The sequence below is a fragment of the Budorcas taxicolor genome, chromosome 21 (genome assembly GCF_023091745.1).
Source record: "Budorcas taxicolor isolate Tak-1 chromosome 21, Takin1.1, whole genome shotgun sequence".
Lineage (NCBI taxonomy): Eukaryota > Metazoa > Chordata > Mammalia > Artiodactyla > Bovidae > Budorcas > Budorcas taxicolor.
Window position 1 is genome coordinate 53,024,479 of NC_068930.1, and position 20,035 is coordinate 53,044,513.

Consider the following 20,035-nt stretch of genomic DNA (forward strand, 5'->3'; position numbering starts at 1 on the left):
ATTAACATCCCTTGTCATCTTTTTTAAATATCCTATACTCTTCAGTAAGAGTCTGTATATTTTAATAGGTAAATCTTTAAGTCTGTTCCCTTCTGTATCATACATTGCTTTTGTAGAAATAAATGTGCATTTGTTTCATTAGCTTTGGGATGTCCTTGTTGACGCTTGTATAATAAATACCCTCTTGATAACAATTTCAGCTTTTATCACTAGATACTAAACGTGATTAGAATGTTTTTGAAGGTTTCATCACTTATTTGCCTTAGACAATTATTTTGAGTTGTCAAAGATCTTTCCAGCTTTGATGGGAACATAGATTGTTCTCCTTCAAAATCACTTAGCACATTTTTCTAATCTCCCTTGTTATTTTGATCTAAGCATTTCCCCATTTTTCCTGTTTTCTCATATTTAAACCATATATTTGGTAGATAAAACAGTGGCTGGCATTTTCTTTATGATTATGGGAGCATCTTTTGTCTCCCATGGTTACTTCTGTGATACAGCATATACATCTGTTAAAGAAAATAATTACTTTCTACGGGAAGGAGGTAGAAAAGTATTTTCTAAAACTTGGATTTTAAGTTTGTGGTCTTGTCCTAACTTTTGTGTTGGCCCTATCTGAAACATGCCAATATGTGTTTTCAAGAATTTTTGTTTAAGTATTTGTGTGAAAGTTTACAAAATGAAGGAACTTCATCTACACTTGAATCTGTAAGCAAGATAACACGCAAGTGGTACCAAATGATTATTTGTTGTTTTATAAATTTGTATGAATTTGGAGTATCTGTTGCCCATTACTATACATGTGCAAATAAATGTGGCTTAGACTTGTGTGGCTGCTTAAGACTAGTACTTGTATTAACTTTTTGATGCTTTATACAAGAGAGCACTTAAATTGCAGATGGTCTTTTTTTGAGTTCATAATTTTTTGTTGTGACTGTAGCTTTAGGCTTAATTTTTAATATTCATTATGCCTTCTCGACAAGAAAACGGTAAGAGTTAAAATGTCAACACATTCACAGCATTATATAAATGTTAACGTGGTAAAAGAAAGATCTCTCTAAATAATCCTTTCTTGGAGCAGTTATTAAATAGTAAACGTGTAGATCTCAAGCTGCAAAGCTAGATACCTGCCTGCATCCCTGGGCCAGTTGTTTCTACCAAGAGTCACTTTTACCTAGGAATTGTAATGCTTTTCAGCATGCAGTATAAGCTTTATTTTCTTGTGTGCCATTATGGGGAGAAGGTTGGTAAACACTTAAAAGGGATAACCATAGGGCAACCTGATTCTTTTCTTAAAGCATCCTTGTTCGATGAATCTAAAATACTTACATGTATTAAGATCTTGTACAAATTAAATGTTCACTCATTTTTATCCAGAAAATTTGAACTGTTGTCATGGTGCTTATACAGAAGATTATTTTGGGATTATAATGCATGAGGAGAAAAAAGGAAAAGATCTTTGGAATATGCAGAACAATTTTATTTTGGTTAAGCTGTACTGATGACGTATATAAAGAAAGTTCTAATAACTTTGTTAGCTTTTTAGTGGTATGCATTTATAAATTAGGAAGTTTCATTTTTAAAATTGGGTTTTGCTTTATTCTTGTAAATGATATTTTAAGGAATTTATGTTCAGAGAATCGTGTAATTGGTTCCTTACAAAGATACAAGAAATGTTAGAAAGTAAAAGTAGTGACAGTTTCTTAGGGGAAAAAGACATACAGGAATCCTATTAGAAATTATTTTTATGGGAAAATGCAGAAGCTTAAAAGGGGTACATTTACTGACCAAGGACTGCAATTAGTTTGGATCTCTTAATTAGAGACCTCTAAGAGGCTGTTAAGAAAACGCTTTGCTCTAAGAGTCCAAGGTTAGGTATGGCCACGGAAATTAGAAAATAATATGTATCGTCTTCGATAAGCTGTATCCAGCCTAGGGCTTGTCCTTGCACTATCTAGAACTCTGGTAATCATACACATGTATAGTCTAGTCATTAGGGCCAAGCACTAATGCACCAATTGAGCGAGTTCATAGGCTACTGAATTGACAGATGATTACATGGGATAGTAATGTAGGCCAGTGCCCTCAGAATAGCAAGTTGCTAGCACGTTTGGGTGGAGAAGGCAATGGCACCCCACTCCAGTACTCTTGCCTGGCAAATCCCATGGACAGAGGAGCCTGGTAGCCTGCAGTCCATGGGGTTGCTAGGAGTCAGACACGACTGAGAGACTTCAATGCATTGGAGAAGGAAATGGCAACCCACTCCAGTGTTTTTGCCTGGAGAATCCCAGGGACAGGAGCCTGGTAGGCTGCCATCTGTGGTGTCGCACAGAGTTGGACACGACTGAAGCAACTTAGCAGCATATTTGGGGGTTCCATTTCTTAACATGAGTTTTTTAGATCATTTTTTTAAATCCTTGAATAAAAGTGAAATCAGTTTCCCTTGAGATAGTGCCATTAAAGCACTTAGCCCAGCAAACCTGTTTCCTGTCTACATGTTTGGACTTGGCTTGTGTAAGAAATCAATGGGGAGGATTGCAGTTTGGCAAACCAGAGGTAGCTGGAAATCTCTTAAAACACTACTCTGTCTCACCTAGCATAATACTTCCATTGCCATTTCAGGACCTTATTTAAGTTTATAACACCCTTACTATTCTCTTTTCTTTATTTTTTTCCATAATACTTAGTATTATGTCGTTATATTGTACTTTGATATATTGTATATGTCCTGTTAGGATTCAAACTCCATGAGTGATTTTTTTAATCCCATTGCTGTAATTCAGATACCTTGGATATGACCTTGTTTATTATAGGCAATATCATGAATAAATTATGATGGGTAATTAATGTTTGTGTGATTTGATCTTTTTCTTTCCAGTTTATGTTGCCTCCTATCACATTAAAATACGCTTCTTTGAAACAGTGAACTGTTTCAAATGTACCAGCCATTGTAGCTGGACCCAAGGAGACATTTCTGGCGTAAGTTCTTCAGCTTTTATTTATGGCATGTCATTTGAACAAAGAGGTTAAATGATACGATTTAATAGAATTACTCTGGCTACTGTGCTAAGTAAAGACTAAATGGAACCAAGGCCAGTGACAAATGGTTAAGGAGCTACTCTAATTAGGCACGATGTAGTGACTTGGGGGTGGTAGCAGTAGAAGTTGTACCAGGTTCTGGATATATTTTTAAGATAGTCCTTTCAAGTGAACTGTATGTTGTGAGAAGTCAGGGGTGATTAAAGACTTTACCTGAACTGAATTGCTATTAACTGAAATGGGAAAGAGCAGATGAATAAACAGGTTTGAGGATAGTGAAGGTGAGTGGGTCAGGAACTTTGAGATTCCTATTGCATATCCAAGTGACAATATGCAGAAAAGAAGCAAGACATTTTACTGGAAGTGAAAGTTGATTCGGGGGATGCTTTACTGGAAATAAAAATTTGAGAGTTCTGAGTGTATCCATGGTAAGATCACCAAGGGTAAGAATAGAAGAATTGTAATGAGAGTCCTGGGCGTTTCAGCTTTTAAGAGAATGGGGAGCTAAGGAGAAACCAGAAAAACAGGGAAGTAGAGTGGAGTGGCGTTTTTGAAGGTCAGGGAAGGAAGCCTTTGCAGCAGGAAGTAGTATAATGTGCCAAGTGATGCAAATAGGTTAATGAAGAGTAAGAATCCTTGAATTTAGCAACAGGTCACTACTAGTGAACTTCAGAAGGACAGTTTCATAAAACAGGCCCTACTATATATATAGCACAGTGAAACTATATTCAATATCCTGTGATAGAAAAGAATATAAAAGGTACGTAACTGAGTCATTTTGCTGTACAGCAAAAATTAAACTATTTGAATAAATTTTTCAGGAGAGTGATGGGGTAAGAGCATGATGGAAAAGAAATGTATCATTTCCAGTTAAGGTAGTTACATTGGGGCTACCTATCTCCCCACTGAGAACTAGAAAATCTGTGATTGATACATAGACATAGGTATGTATGTATATGTCTCTATGTAGAGAGAAGTAACATCTGAAGCCTTCAGAGAACCACTAAGGTACTAAAGAATTATAGGGCCAAAATCTGAGAAAGGAAGAAAAACAAAGAGGTGCTTGGTGTTTGGGGTTACTTCCCCCCAGGACCTATTCTGGAAGAGGCTACCAAGAAGCTGAAAACATGTACAGAATCAGGTGCCAAACAGACAAAACCTTGAGTTCAATAGTCACCAAAAAAGGGAGCGCTCTTAAGCCACCCACGTGCCAGGGTTTGAATTGGAACCCCAAGTTAATACATACTCTAGGAGTAGGTTGAACCAGAAGTATTAATTGACCAGTTTTCAAAGGGACTGAATGAACCTTACTGGATTGTTATCTGAGATTCAGAGGAGCAAAGTTGGTTTGTATGAAGATGGCATCACCAGTGTTTCAACTTTTTGTGCAATTTTTTGTACATGATCAAATATAACCAGGAGTAAAAAGAGATAAAGACCTGGTCAAAAGACAACAGACACAAAGGTGACAGGGTCAAAGGGAATCCTGATAATGGTGTAATCAATCCTGGACTTTTAACTGCTTAATATATACAAGGAACTAAGGGAGGATGGAGAATTTAACAGAATGGAAAATTAGTTTTTAAAAAAGAGCTAAATGGAAATTCTAGAACTGAGAAACACTTTGAGATCAAGAGTTCAGTAGCTAAATTTAGTAATAGATCAGAGACGGTCAATGAATAGTGGCTGAGGATCTTCCACAACTGAGGAAGCACAATAAGGCCATAGTCTTGAACCTCAAGTGGAATAAGTAAAAAGCACTTAAGCACTGTAAAACTTTTCAAAACCAAATACAAATCCAAATGTATGGGAATTTTCTAGTATCTTTTTATTATTGATTTATAGTTTAATTCTGTCATTAAAGAGCTTATTCTATGTAATTTCAATGGATTAAATTTTGTTGAGAATTACTATTAGGTTAGACCTTGCATATGTTTAGTTGAAAACTATTATGTGGCCTTGAACAAAATGGTGATTCTGTAGCTATTTGCAGTTTATGTCAATTAGATTCTTTTTATTGGGTGTGTTGCTTAAATCTTTTATATCCTTATTTCTTTATTGACTTAGTCACCAAGAGGTGTGTTATAACTTGCCAGTAAGTTCATGGATTTGTCTTTCTCCTTTCGTTTTTATGTATTTTTGAGGCTGTTTTAGTGCATATAAATTTTAAAATAGCTTCATCATCTTTGTGAATTGACCCTTTTAGAATTTTCAAATGTGTTTATCTCTAACAATATTTTTTTTCTTAAAGTCTACTCTGATGGCTACTGCAGCTTTCTTCGGGATAGTGTTGGCTTAATTTCTTTTCCACATTTTACTTTCAGGGTTTCTGTAATTCTTGTATTAAAGATGTGTTTTATAAGCAAGATATTTCTAAAAACCAATATGATAGCCTTTGTCTTTTATTTGGAATAGTCTGCCTACCTTTAATTATTGACATATTTAGGTGTAAATCTTACCATTTTAATAATCAATTATTTTTGTTTCCTATTCTGTTTTTTTATATTTCTTGACTTCTTTTGAACTGAATGAGTAATTACTAATATTTTATTTTCCTGCTCTATTAGCTTGATAGATTCTTTTAAAGTTTTTTAAGGGTTTCCCTGGTGACTCAAAGGTAAGGAATCCATCTGCAGTGCAGGAGACCTGGGTTCGATCCCTGGGTCAGGAAGGTCCCCTGGAGAATGGAATAGCTACCCAAAATATTCTTGCCTAGAGAATACCATGAACAGAGGAGCCTGGCAGGCTACAGTCCATGGGTTGCAGAGTCGGACACAACTGAGCAACTAATACTTGAACTTTTTCAAGTGGTAGAGTCCTTGAATTTACAATATGTATCTATGCATGAGGCAGTACCCTTAGAACATTTTGCTAGTTTTTTCACATAGTTTGTATATGTTTTAAGCCTCATAACACATTGTTATAGATTCTTAACTTTCATATTCATTTACACCTTCCATTGCTTTTTATACCTTCCTGCACCTTCAAGCTTTGATCTGGGATCATTTTCCTTCTGCCTGAAGAACATTCTTTAGTATATCCTTCAGTGCAGGTCTTCTGGTGATATAGTCTCTGTTTTTATTTATCCTAAAGTTCTTTTATTTCATCTACATTTTTGCAGGATATCTTTGCTCCGCATGGAAGTCTAGGTTGGTAGGTATTTTCTTTCTGTATTTTGAACACCTTGTTTTATTGCCTTCTGTATTCATTGTTTCTGTTGAAGTCAAATGATGACCTTATTTTTGCTCCTCTGAAGGTAATCCAGACCTTGCCTGAGGGGAGAGGGAAACAACAGAGGAAAAAATTCCAGGCCCCAGTTATTTCATCAGTGAATTCTATCAGTTTTGCACAAACCCTTCCAGAGAAGAAGAGGAAACACTTCTTAGCTCATTTTGTGAGGCCTGTATAACACTGATAGCAGTATGACACACGGATATTAGACAAAAGGGAAAATTACAGTGCAATTCACTCTCAAACATAAATGTAAAACCTTAAACTATAAGAAAGTCAAATCCAGCAATGGTTAAAACTGATAACACAGTGGTAAAATATTCAGCACTTTATCCTTGAGATTAAGAACAAAAAAGGATATTCACTGTCTTCACCTTTATTCAATGTTTTACTGAATGGACAATTCTAGTGCAATAAGACAAGAAGGAAAAATAGATGGTAGGAAGATTGGACAGGAAAAAAAATTGAAAACTACACAGAAAACTAAAAGATTACTGAGAAATTTTAGAAGAATTAAGTAAAAGAATGTACCAGATTCAATCATTAAGATTCTTATAAAAATGTTAATTTCCATCAAGTTGATCTATCAATTCAATATTATTCTAGTATAGGTTCCACAAGTGTGTGGGGAAGGGAGAGGTGGGGTGTGTAAGGATTGACAGGGGTCCCTAAAATGTATATGAAAATAGAAAAGATAAAGAACCTAATCCTTGAAGAAGGATATCTGGATATCTACCAGATATCAAGACTTTTTATAAACTAAAGTAATTAAGACTGTGATATTGCTGCAAGTATTGTCAAATAGACCAATGAAATAAAGTCCAGAAATAGATGGTCACCACAATAGCTAAAAAAACAGGAGTGACAATGCCATGTACTGGTAAGGTATGGAGTAAAGAGAACTCTCATAGAAATGCTGGTGAAAAAGTAAGTTATATAACCACTTTAGAAAACGCAATATCTGCTGAAGTACATTTCTCTGCAGATCCTATATCCAAGCAATTTTATCACTGGGTAGGTATAAATCCAATTAAAAAAAGACTGGGAGCTGACTGTGGCTCAGATCATGAACTCCTTGTTGCCAAATTCAAACAAATTGAAGAAAGCAGGGAAAACCACTAAACCATTTAGATATGACCTAAATCAAATCCCTTATGATTATACAGTGGAAGTGACAAATAGATTCCAGGGATTAGGTCTGATAGAGTGCCTGAAGATTCATGGACAGAGGTTCATGACACTGTACAGTAGGCAGTGATCAAGACCATCCCCAAGAAAAAGAAGTGCAAAAAGGCAAAATGGTTGTATGAGGAGGCCTTACAAATAGCTGAGAAAAGAGAAACTAAAGGCAAAGAAGAAAAGGAAAGATATACCCATCTGAATGCAGAGTTCCAAAGAATAGCAAGGAGAGAAGAAAACCTTCCTCAGCGATCACTGCAAAGAAATAGAGGAAAGCAGTAGAATGGGAAAGACTAGAGATCTCTTCAAGAAAATTAGAGATAGCAAGGGAACATTTCATGCAAAGATGGGCGCAATAAAGGACAGAAATGGTATGGACCTAACAGAAGCAGAAGATACTAAGAAGAGGTGGTGAGTTTACACAGAAGAACTATACAAAAAAGATCATGAGCCAGATAACCACGATGGTGTGATCACTCACATAGAGCCAGACATCCTGGAATGTGAAGTTAAGCGGGCCTTAGGAAGCATCACTATGAACAAGGCTAGTGGAGATGATGGAATTCCGGTTGAGCTACTTCAAATGCTAAAGGATGATATTAAAGTGCTGCACTCAATATGCCAGCGAATTTGGAAAACTCAGCAGTGGCCACAGGCCTGGAAAAGGTCAGTTTTCATTCCAGTCCCAAAGAAAGGCAATACCAAAGAATGTTCAAACTACTGCTCAATTGCACTCATCTCACATGCTAGCAAAGTAATGCTCAAAATTCTCCAAGCCAGGCTTCAACAGTGTGTGAACCACGAACTTCCAGATGTTCAAGCTGGATTTAGAAAGGCAAAGGAACCAGAGATCAAATTTCCAACATCTGTTGGATCATAGAAAAAGCAAGAAAATTACAGAATAACATCTACTTCTGCTTTATTGACTATGCCAAAGGCTTTGACTGTGTGGATCACAACAAACTGTGGAAAATTCTTCAAGGGATGGGAATACCAGACCACCTGGCCTGCCTCCTGAGAAATCTGTATGCAGGTCAAGAAGCAACTGTTAGAACTGGATATAGACAGTCCCTTGGACTGCAGGGAGATCAAACCAGTCAATCCTAAAGGAAATCAACCCTGAATATTCTTTGGAAGGACTGATGCTGACGCTGAAACTCCTCCAATACTTTGGCCACCCGATGCGAAGAACAGAGTCATTGGAAAAGACCCTGATGCTGGGAAAGATTGAAGGCAGGAGGAGAAGGGGACGACAGAGAATGAGATGGTTGGATGGCATCATCAACTCGATGGACATGAGTTTGAGCAAGCTCCAGGAGTTGGTGATGGACAGGGAAGCCTGGTCTGCTGCAGCTGCAGTCCATGGGGTTGCAAAGAGTCAGACATGACTGAGCGACTGAGCTGAACTGGTAAATCCAATAGGAAAGTATGCAGTCTTCACCAAGATATGCACATAATATCTTTAGCAGCCTTGTTTATAGATGGCCCAATCTGTAAAAATCCAAATTCCCTCAACAATGAGATGAATAAATTGTGGCATAATCATATGATGGAATGCTGTTCAGCAATTCAAATAAATGAACCACAGCTACATCATCAACATGATACCTCCTACAACTGCAATATTGAGTGAAAGAAATCAGGGAGGAATACATATTATGTGATCCCATTGACACAAATTTCAAAAACTAATCCACATACCAAGACACATACCAAAAACACACACCACATATGTCTATATAGGCAGTCCTTGACTTACTAGGTTCAACTTAATGATTTTTTGATTTTATGATTTTTTTTACTTTACCATGGTATGAAAGCAGTATATGGTATTCAGTAGAAACTGTACTTCAAATTTTGATCATTTCCCAGATTTAACAGTATCTGGTAGGATGCTCCATCATTCAGTGCACTGAATAGTCATCTGCCCAAAATACAGACCTTCCATTTTGGCTTAAATAGTATGACACTCTGAAAAAGAAGTTAATCATGATAGCAATAGAACAGGAATCGGAAGAAATCAGATGAAAATGCACTGCCAACTCCCACATTACTCCAGAATTTTCATAAAGATATTCAGCAACATCTGAAAAGCTAGCCGTGGAGATACATCTATAAGGATGTTTGCCACAACATGACTCATTTAACATGGCATATTTTTAGAAGCCCATACATAGTTTGTAAGGTTTGAAAGCAAAAATTTCCAAGCTTTTAAGTAGCTCTCTATTACTGTGAATTTATAATAGTCTGAATTTTATGTGCAGGTCTATGAGAAGCAATACTTTGTAATTTGATATTTCTAATTATTTGTGTTTGAAGTATTGCTTGATTACTGTAACCCGACATGATTTTCCTATTGAGAATGAAAAATTAGGATCTAATACTGGGGATGGAGATATTAAGTCTTTTAACGTGTACCATTTAAATATTTTTATGCTCTACAATACAGGGAAAAAAAGTGTTCTACAAATGTGAGGAAAGCAGACAGGCAAAAAAGGCTCTTTGGCTGACATTTCACTCTTCACACGCTTCGAGTTGAAGTTTTGGAGAAAAGAATTTTTTATTATCACTAAATTTTGAAACATACGTATGTAGCTCTAGGTGCCAATTTTGCTGTAATGGAGTCCTAAAGAATGGGTGGAGGCGACATGAATTCTCAGCACGACTGCTGTGGGGTGGGGCTTGAGTGAAAGTAAATATGTTGGATCTAGTTTACAGTACTCTGTAGAGTGTAATCCTGTGTAAGACAGGTCTTGACTTTTATATGAATGGCTGATACACCAACATGAACTTTCTTATGAGGCAGTTCTCTGGCGTAGGCCCAGAAAGCAGTCCTAGAGCAAAAGCCCTCCAATGTCTCTGAATTGTTGATCCTGAAGAAGAAAAAATACACCTTTGTCACTTGAAAATATTATTTCTTTTAAAATAATTATGGAGATAATTTTCTGTCAACAGGTTATATAAAACAAAATCTGCTCAAGCATGGTAATATGTTTATTGATAAGACTATGAGCATTTTGACAATATATTGGCTTTGTTCCAGTATCATTCTCACACCTTGTCTGAGAATATTAGAAATACAGATCTAATATAAAGTTAATCTCAATCCCCTGATTACAGTGTGGGTGGATTATAGCTTTTTGTAACACACATTCAACAATGCAAATTTAATCAAAAGGATCACTTGACTTTTTTTGAAATGAGAGAAAGAAGCAGTTGAGCCTCACAGCTGAAGATACAGTTTCATTTAGTAATGGGGCATGACAAACCTTGCCCTTGAAAAGAAATCAGTTTGTGTATTCATTCAGGAATGTATTTGTTTATTCACTCAATAAAAAGTTGAGTGATGTATTCATTAAGTGATTTAACTTAAGATACTTGAACAATAAGTAGGCATTAGTAAAGCAAAAATGTGAAGTTATATATAAACACAAATATTGTCAGTCTCTTCCTTAAAACTTCCTATGGCATCCCTCTGCACTTAGAACAAAGCTCATTCATTTCCAAAGTCAGAAGTCCCTACACAATGGGACCTGTGTCTCCTACTTCATCTCTGACCACTCTCCACCTGCCTTTGATTATATATGCCAAGTTAGTTTCCACTTTAGAGCCTTGTTTCTGACATACTATAATGCATTCAATGTGCCTTTTTCTTTCTTTCTTTTTTTTTTTTTGCTTTACATCTTTGGTAATCAAACTTCTGGAGAAGGGAAAGGCAATCCACTCCACTATTCTTGCCTGGAGAATTCCATGGACAGAGAAGCCTGGTGGGCTACAGTCCAAGGGGTTGCAAAGAGTCCGACACGACTGAGTGACTAACACACACGCGCAATCAAACTTCAGACAATGAAGTACGACTTTCTCATTAATTCTCCCCTCTGCGCACAATGTTCTGCCTTCTACTCTCCCATCTTAAATCAAATGTCACTGTCCAGAATGCCTTTCCTTACAATTTTATCTTAAGCAGACTTACATAACAAGTTATCACTACTTGGAGTTATCCCGTTCATTTATTTGCTTGTTTGTTCTTGTCTGTCTCTCTTCACTAGCATACAAAGTCCTTGAGAGCAAGGACTTTGCTCTGTTCATTCCTGCACCTCCAGTCCCTAGCAGAGTGGCTGGCACATCACAGGCCCTCAATCAATAATACCTATCCTGGAACATGAGATTTTCGTGTGAAATATTAAGCTTATTGATACAAAGCTGGTGTTCAACAAACTTTAAATTCCTTTCCTACCCACTGATGAGACTTAGCCAATTCAGTCCGCTGATCAGCAAATATCACACACTTACCATCTTGACTATAGAGGATATTGCATACTATCATTCAGAAACACACACTAAAGGAATAATGACAGCATGGAGGGTATTATCTTCTTCTCCTCCCAGTCCACTCTTGGCCACTCCGCTCTGCCTCTCTAGAACACAGAACTTTAGAATGGCTTCAAAGAGTTCCCTATTTGCTAGCTTCTGACTGGGTTTGATGGATTGGAGATACAATCAGATCAGAAAAAGAGAGATTCTCTTGACTGAGTTCCTTTACTGAAGGTTTCAAGTTTGTGCTGGGCAGTCCTTTCCTGGAGTTCTCTCCAGGCTGTGGTTACTGTTCCTGCATGCCTGGGGATGTTACATCCCCTGCTGGTCTTTCGTAACCCTGCCCCCGCCTCTGTTATTAGAAACTCCTCAGTCCCTCAAGAGTGCCTCCCTCAAAATGGAATACCCATCTGTCTCCTGGCAGAACGCTGACTGATAGAATAAGAGGAAATGGTCAGGATTAAAACGGCCTTCAGCAACACAAAAACAACAAAAGAGAGAAGAGCCATGGAGTGACTAGCACCAATAACAAGTCAAAGTGCGCACATTCTGCCATCCCCTCTTTTTGCATCTGTGGATCACTAGCATCTGAGATTGGGTCCTCCAGGTAATAAATACCGAGACGGAGTTTTGCGTTCAAGAGATTAACAGCTACTAAAGAAGACTTCCCTGGTGGCTCAGGTGGTAAAGCATCTGTCTACAATGCGGGAGACCCGGGTTTGATCCCTGGGTCAGGAAGATCCTCTCCTGGAGAAGGAAATGGCAATCCACTCCAGTACTATTGCCTGGAAAATCCCATGGACAGAGGAGCCCGGTAGGCTACAGCCCATGGGGTTGCAAAGAGTCGGACACGACTGAGCAACTTCACTTCACTTACTTAGATTCCCTTCCCATTTAGATCATCACAGAGCATTCAGTAGAGATTCCTGTGCTATACAGTAGGTTCTCATTAATTATACATTTATATATCAGACTGTGTATATATCCATCCCAATCTCCCAATTCATCCCAGCCCCACTTCCTCCACTGGTAACCACAAGATTGTTTTCTACATCTGTGATTCTATTTCTGCCTTGCAAATAAGTTCATCTGTAAATCTGTACCATTTTTCTAAAGTCCACTATAAGTGATATTATACAGTATTTGAGGTTTCTCAGGTGGCTCAGTGGTAAAGAATCTGCCTGCTAAGGCAGGAGACGTAAGAGAGGCAGATCCCCTGGCATAGGAAATGGCAACCCGCTCCAGTATTCTTGCCTGGAAAATTCCATGGACAGAGGAGCCTGGGGGGCAATTCATGGGGTTGCAAACAGATGGGGACGACAGTTCACATATTTGTCTGTCTGTATGACAGTCTGTATGTCAGTCTGTATGACAGTCTCTAGGTCCATCCATGTCAGTGCAAATGGCATTATTTCATTCCTTTCTGTGACTGAGTAATATTCCATTGTACGTATGCACCACATCTTTATCCATTCCTCATTTAATGGACATTTAGGTTGCTTGCATGTCCTGGCTATTGTAAAACAGTGCTTCAGTGAACATTGGGGTGCAGCATCCTTTTGAATTTTTTTTCTGTATATATGGCCAGGAGTGGGATTGTTGGATCATATGGTAGCTTTATTTTTATTTTTTTAAAGAATCTCCATATTGTTCTCCATAGTGGCAGTAATAATTCATATTTCCACCAACAAGGTAGGAGGGTTCCCTTTTCTCTATACCCTTCCCAGCATTTATTATTTGTAGACTTTGATGAAATCTATTCTGACTGGTGTGAGGTGATACCTCATTGTATTAATAGTTTTGTTTTGCATTTCTCTAAAAATTAGTGATATTGAGTATATTTTCATGTGTTTTTTTGCCATCTATATGTCTTCTCTCTCCAAGCATTTCTTATTGTACAAATTTAATGCCCTTTCCATCTTAACTAAGCATTTATCAGACATTGTGGGTGTAACTTTTGCATTTTGAAGTGTGATAGCAAAACCAGCACAAATTTCTTTTTTCTTCTTCACAATTTCACAGATAGATTTGTTTCTACCTTAGATCTCAGCAATCTCAGCATATGATTTTTTTCCGCTTATTGTCAAGTACTTTCCCATTTTCACCTAACAGAAGTGCTTTATGGCTTATCTTTGGTGTTTCCAAATTGCCAGCATTGTTACTCCTGTGTTTGGGGCCATTTTTAAGTAAACCAAAGGTTCCTTGAACACAAGCACTGTGATACCTTGACAGCCCATCTGATAACCAAGGTGGCTACTAAGTGACTGATGGACAGGTTGTACTGGACAAAGGGATGATTCCGAGCAGGAGGGAGAAGGACAGCAGGAGATTTCATCACACCGCTTAGAACAGTGTACAATTTAAAACTTGTGACTTGTTTGTTTCCGGAATTTTCAGTATAATGTTCTCAGATCTTAGGTAGCAGAATCCATGGAAAGTGAAAATGTGGGTAAGATGGGACCACTGTAATTAAGTTTCTCTATTTTATAAACTGCCAGGGTAACAGGCAGCTAACTGAAGAAGTATGTTCCCACTTGAGGAAATCTGAGGTACTAAGAGAAAAAGTAGTACCACACAGTATCAGAAATAACATCACCAAGCAGTAGAAATGCAGCATTCATGATTATGTCTGTGTATTCTCACGGGAAGGTCTGCTTTGTCATATTACCTCTAAGATACTGAACATTCGTGGCTTTGAGGATTGACTCTTTAGCTCAGCGCAGTAGCTACTCTTATATCCTGTGTGGTTTCTGAAGAAAGCTATTGTTGTTCAGTCACTAAGTTGAGTCTGATCACTCAAATGTAAACCCTATGGACTACAGCACACCAGGCTCCCCTGTCTTCCACATCTCCCAGAAGTTATTCAAATTCATGTCCGTGGACTGAGTGATACGTATCTAACCATCTCATCCTCTGCTGCCCCCTTCTCCTGCCCTCAATCTTTTCTAGCATCAGGGTCTTTTCCATGAGTCAGCTCTTCGCACCAGGTGGCCAAAGTATTGGAGCTTTAGAATCAGTCCTTCCAATGAATATTCAGGGTTGATTTCCTTTAGGATTGACTGGGTTGACTTCCTTGCAGTCCAAGGGACTCTCAAGTGCTTTCTCCAACACCACAATTCAAAAGAATCAATTCTTCGGTGTTCAGCATTTTTTATGATCCAGTTCTTATATCTGTACATGATTACTGGAAAAACAATAGCTTTGACTATACAGACCTTTGTTGGCAAGCTGATTCCAATACTGATTTGAAAGAAAGCCTTCCAAAGGCCTATCTTTTGGAAGATAGGCCTTCCAAATCAGTTTTCCTGACTCGTACTATGAAATCCTCCTCAGAAGCAGTATTATATTTTAATATTGACAAAACACTTGAGCTGCAAAACGCATCAGCCATTATACAATGTCTGGCTAAGTTAATACAACTATTTTTGCAGTGAAAATTGATACTTCAGTTTCTTTAAATGTTCTCATCCTTTTCATATACCACCTCTTCATCTGGATCTGTTAGAGACAGTTGACATTATGCTACCACATTTTCAGATTTCTTGTTAAAATATATTTGAATAATGGTTTGAACATAAAATGAAATCATTTCAGTGCATTAAGTAGTAAGAAAGTGGGAGCATTTCTAGCAAGAGCAAATCTCTGCAAGGTGGTATCTTAGGCAAGGATTTTTCTCTTGTTTTTCTGGACTCAAATGAATAGACAAATTTCTCTGGGTTCATCTGTCTCATAATGCAGAGCACAATTAAATTACCTAGTTAAGAATTTAGCTTTAACAGTTTTAATACTGAATATGCAAAAGGATGAAGTACATTAATTACTGAACATTCTTGATTTGATACTATAGACTATGTAAGTAATTCAGTGCCAAAATTTGAAGCTGAAGAGCTTCTTTAGTATCTTTGACAAACATAGTTTACAGATTTGCAAAGGTATTCAAGAAACAAACCTACACCCTTTTGAGTGTGCACATGTACAGCTATGCAGTGCTCTAATTGTGAACCAAAGGATCCTCAAACTCATGCTCTGTCAGATTCTTTCTAAAGAGGCAAAAATCTTTAATCTCAGATAACAGGTTTCCTACTAATTATTGGTTCTGGGAAACAAATAGAGAACACACATCCTTTTTTTTTTAGGACTTTGAATGCAACGGACTTTCACTTTAGCTTGCTTAGGCGCTAGAGGGGAGTGTGGTCCCATCCAAGTGCTGCAAGTGCTGCATCTTGCAAAGTGCGCATATGCTCGCATGCCAGACACTGGGAAAAGGCACAGCAAAGAAGGACTAAGGAAATATTTCCCTAAGGTTGAAATAGGACAAACTTAGTTTGCAAAAGTCTACTTTGACCTAGTGTTTTACACAAAAATTCCCAATATAGGGATCTGATCTCCTTTAAGGGACAATATCATTCAATTTGGAGAAAGAAATGGCCACCTACTTCAGTATTTGTACCTGGGAAATGCCATGGACAGAGGAGTGTGGAGGGCTACACTCCATGGGGTCGCAAAAAGAGTCAGATGTGACTTAGTGACTACACAAGTCATTCAAATAATTTAATTTCCATAACCTTACTGTTGTTTAAAAATATATGCTTACTTATTTTTAAGAAGAAAGTCAAACAATATAGAAAAGTACAAAGAGGAAGTGAAAACAACTGGAACTCAAACGATATATTCCCACCATTGTGGGGGAAGAGTCTTTCAGACGTCTCTCTCATTCACCCTCACCATACAGAAATATGCGTATGATTTTAAATACATGAAATGACACTGTATGTATGTATTGTATGAAACTGTGCCTTCTGTTTCTGCAATGGTATTGTCGCAGATGGAGTAGACATCTTTCTGTAGTTGTGAGAAGGACGAGTCACGGGACCTAGGTTTAAATTTCTTCTCCATGCACTATGTGACATTGGGCAAGTGAGTTAACCCGTCTCCATGTACCTCAGTTTCCTCATAATGCAAAAAAGGGATGATAATATTACGTACTTAGACAGTTGATGTGAAAGTAAAATCAGATCGTGTAATTGATTAAGATAGTACCTGGATCATAGTAAGTACTTAATACATTTTAACTATCTTAACTAAATACAAGTTTCAACTTCAGAGTAACATGGAAGGTTGTTACAATATGAAAGTGGGATATTTTTTCAAATAACTTTCATCATGATAATCCTGAACCATGCTTTTAATATAAATTTTTGTTGCTTCTACATTTAACTATACCTTCCCTGACGCTGGTATTTACATGCAGCAAATACTATATACTTATTGACTAATCTACCTGAAGACTTTAACAGACAGAGATGAACTACCTTTTGTGGAGGCCATTTAAAAATTGTTCTGTGGAACACAAGGTGCCTTTAAGCAGGAGAGTTTTCCATGGGCTGGCTTTATAAGACATGACTCCAGCTAAAAATCCCTGTTAATTATTAAACCCTTATGTATAATCTGGATACCTGACACTGCAGATACTGAAGATTGAGAACAGAGAGTGTTTGTCTCTCAAGTTAAGCCTAAACACCGATAGAGAAAAGTAGTTATGAAGGGGTTGAAAAACCTCAAACCTTTCCCTCTTACATTTAGAAAATAGGCTGGGTTATCTCCTGTTTTGGCTGGCATAACTACTGCCTAAACGATCAGTTTAAACCTTGTTTGGGATTCCTGCTTATTTTAGCATGGCGGATCTTAAAATTCACAGGATCTTCCTTTTGGTTATTTCTCTGACAAAGTGTTTGGAGAGCACAAAACTGCTGGCAGACTTAAAAAAGTGTGGTGACCTGGAATGTGAAAGTAAGTTGCTTTTCTTTTTTTCCTCTTAAACTAAGGCTCTGAAATGATATAAAATGTTGTTGTGGACATGTATGATAAAAAAATGAACATTAATATCACTGGGAAATGTTTGTAGTTATAAGGTATAGTCCACTATAAAAAGGATATGCTAGAACCAAAACATTTTGTGATAGTTTTTAATGTAAATATAAAGGAGTAAGGATAACCTTATATATAAATATATCAGAAATTATAAGGATATTAATCTAGCTTTCAAAAACAAATTAGCACTTTTACAACTTTTTAAGATAAATGTAAATGATTTATATTTTTTTAAAAAATCAGGCCATTTGATAGCTATTTTTATGAAGCTCTTACATTTTTTAGTTTCTGTTTCACAATCAGAAGTTTCTGACTCTCTTGAGTTTTCTAAGACTGTTTTTATTTCATACTATCATGATTTATTGTCTAAAACTTTATCAAACATTAATCATTTTTGCATAATTTATTATGTAAAAATACTGAAATCAGTTTTAGGAGTTGAAAATTTTACTTATGTCTTTGAATATTAAGCTTTCTTCTACAATGATAAATTAATTTTCATTTTGTTCTTTAAGAACTTATTTTCTGAAATTGGCATTATGGTACAAAATGAATAGCATCTTTCATCCCAATATACTATAATTGCTTTAAACCTTCTATCCCTCCAGTATGTGAGAATTATTTCTAATTTGCAACATGGAAATTAAAAATGCAAAATATTATTAATATTAACATAAATAATTTAAAAGTAAATTTTTATGTGTCAACATTTTCCTTAATAATTTGGATATGTAATTTAATATAGAGAGAATGTTTACTAGTGATAATAATATTATTATTATATAACCATTATATAATTACATTATTATCTAATTATATAATAATAAAACAATTTTTTTCCTTTTTACAACCTCATTTTAGTTGCCTTAGGGTTAGGCACATATCATGTAAACAGAACATTCACATTTATAGTAATTGATAAAAGTTATTTTAACTTTAATTGTACAACTTAATCAAAATGTTTTACATATGTCAGTATAATTATAATGGTTAATATGGTATGTATATTACTTTACATGTTGAAGGGCTAATCTAGCATATGTGGATATAATCGTTCATAGTTACTAAGGGTCTGTTATGTGCTGGGTCTGGAAGATCAGGGGTGTGTATCTAAGTGAAATGAAATGTAAGATAACTTTCTGTTCCTCCAGGGATTTTCATTCTAGTAAATGATGATAAGACAGGTCAATATGAAATATGAAATAGTAGATAGGGATACAACATAAGAATAATAGGTAATTTTGAAATTCAGAGAAGGGGCAGAGTAGGCTGGACCAATTAGGGATATCTTATATAAGAAGTAGGATATGAGTTGTCCATTAAGAGAGACTGATGGATTTGTAGAAAGGTTTAGGGAAAAACAGAAAGAAAAGCTCAGAATATAGAAGGTGGATGTTGCAGTGAAAAGAAAGTCAGTTCAGATCTGGCTCTACTATTTATCAGGTGTGTGACCATCTGTTTGAGACTTAATTAAAGGCTCATTTGTTAGTCTAAGATGAGATTATTTACCTCATAGGCTGTTTTGAGAATTTCATAATAACAATGATAAAAGGTATGAAAGAGCTTATCATGATGCCTGGAATATAGTAGGTGCCAGGAAGAAAACTAATTATCTTTTCCTTCCCTTCTCTACTTTGCGTGTTACATAGCTTTAATAAGCAGAGTCTTCGCCATAAGAGATTACAGAGGACCTGACTGTCGATACCTGAACTTCACTAAGGGAGAAGAGATATCAGTTTATGTTAAACTCTTAGGAAAAAGGGAAGACTTGTGGGCAGGAAGTGTAAGTATCTAATTTTATAAATCGAATACAGAATAAATGACCAGCTTAGACGAAGCAGACTGCTTTTCATCTCTAAAAGAACTTTAAACATTTCGAAGTACTATCTATATATATATGTAAACCTTTATATATATAAAACCTTTGACATATTTAAGCAAACAAACATGGACATGTTCACTGTTGGTTCCAGAATTTCTATAAAAGTAGCTTTGGGAAAGCCAGTCTGATTGGGATGAAGGCTTAAGAGTGCCTTGAAGTTATTTTACATAGCATGCATAGTTTTTGAACTTAACTTTTATATTTGTTTGGAGAGACCTTAGAGGTACTGATGGAGATTACCGGGTAACTAGGTAAGCCCAGCCATCCCCTGTTGCTACCAACGGCCAAGTTTAAGAGAGACTGGGAAGTTTTAGTTAATCAAATTAAAAGACATGTCTTGGGACTTCCCTGGCAGTCCAGTGGTTAGAGCTCCATGCTATCACCTTTCACTGCCAAGGGTGCAGTTCCATTTCCTAACTGGGAAAACTGAGATCTCACTTAGCCAAAAAAATAAAAACAGACATGTCTTTCTGAGCAAATAAAGGACTGAGTTACTATTGAAGAGGTCCTCTGAAA

At 36.6% G+C, this 20,035-nt stretch overlaps 1 protein-coding gene across 1 annotated transcript in view; it reads left to right on the forward strand.

Moving 5' to 3' along the window:
- The first annotated feature begins 17,441 nt into the window (after window positions 1–17,441).
- Window positions 17,442–20,035, forward strand: part of MIA2 (MIA SH3 domain ER export factor 2) — a 99,397-nt gene continuing 96,803 nt past the window's right edge. Inside the window, exons 1-2 of the mRNA XM_052660143.1 lie at window positions 17,442–17,556; window positions 19,287–19,420. Coding sequence (XP_052516103.1) covers window positions 17,442–17,556; window positions 19,287–19,420 — 249 coding nt within the window. The remainder of the gene's footprint in view (window positions 17,557–19,286; window positions 19,421–20,035) is intronic.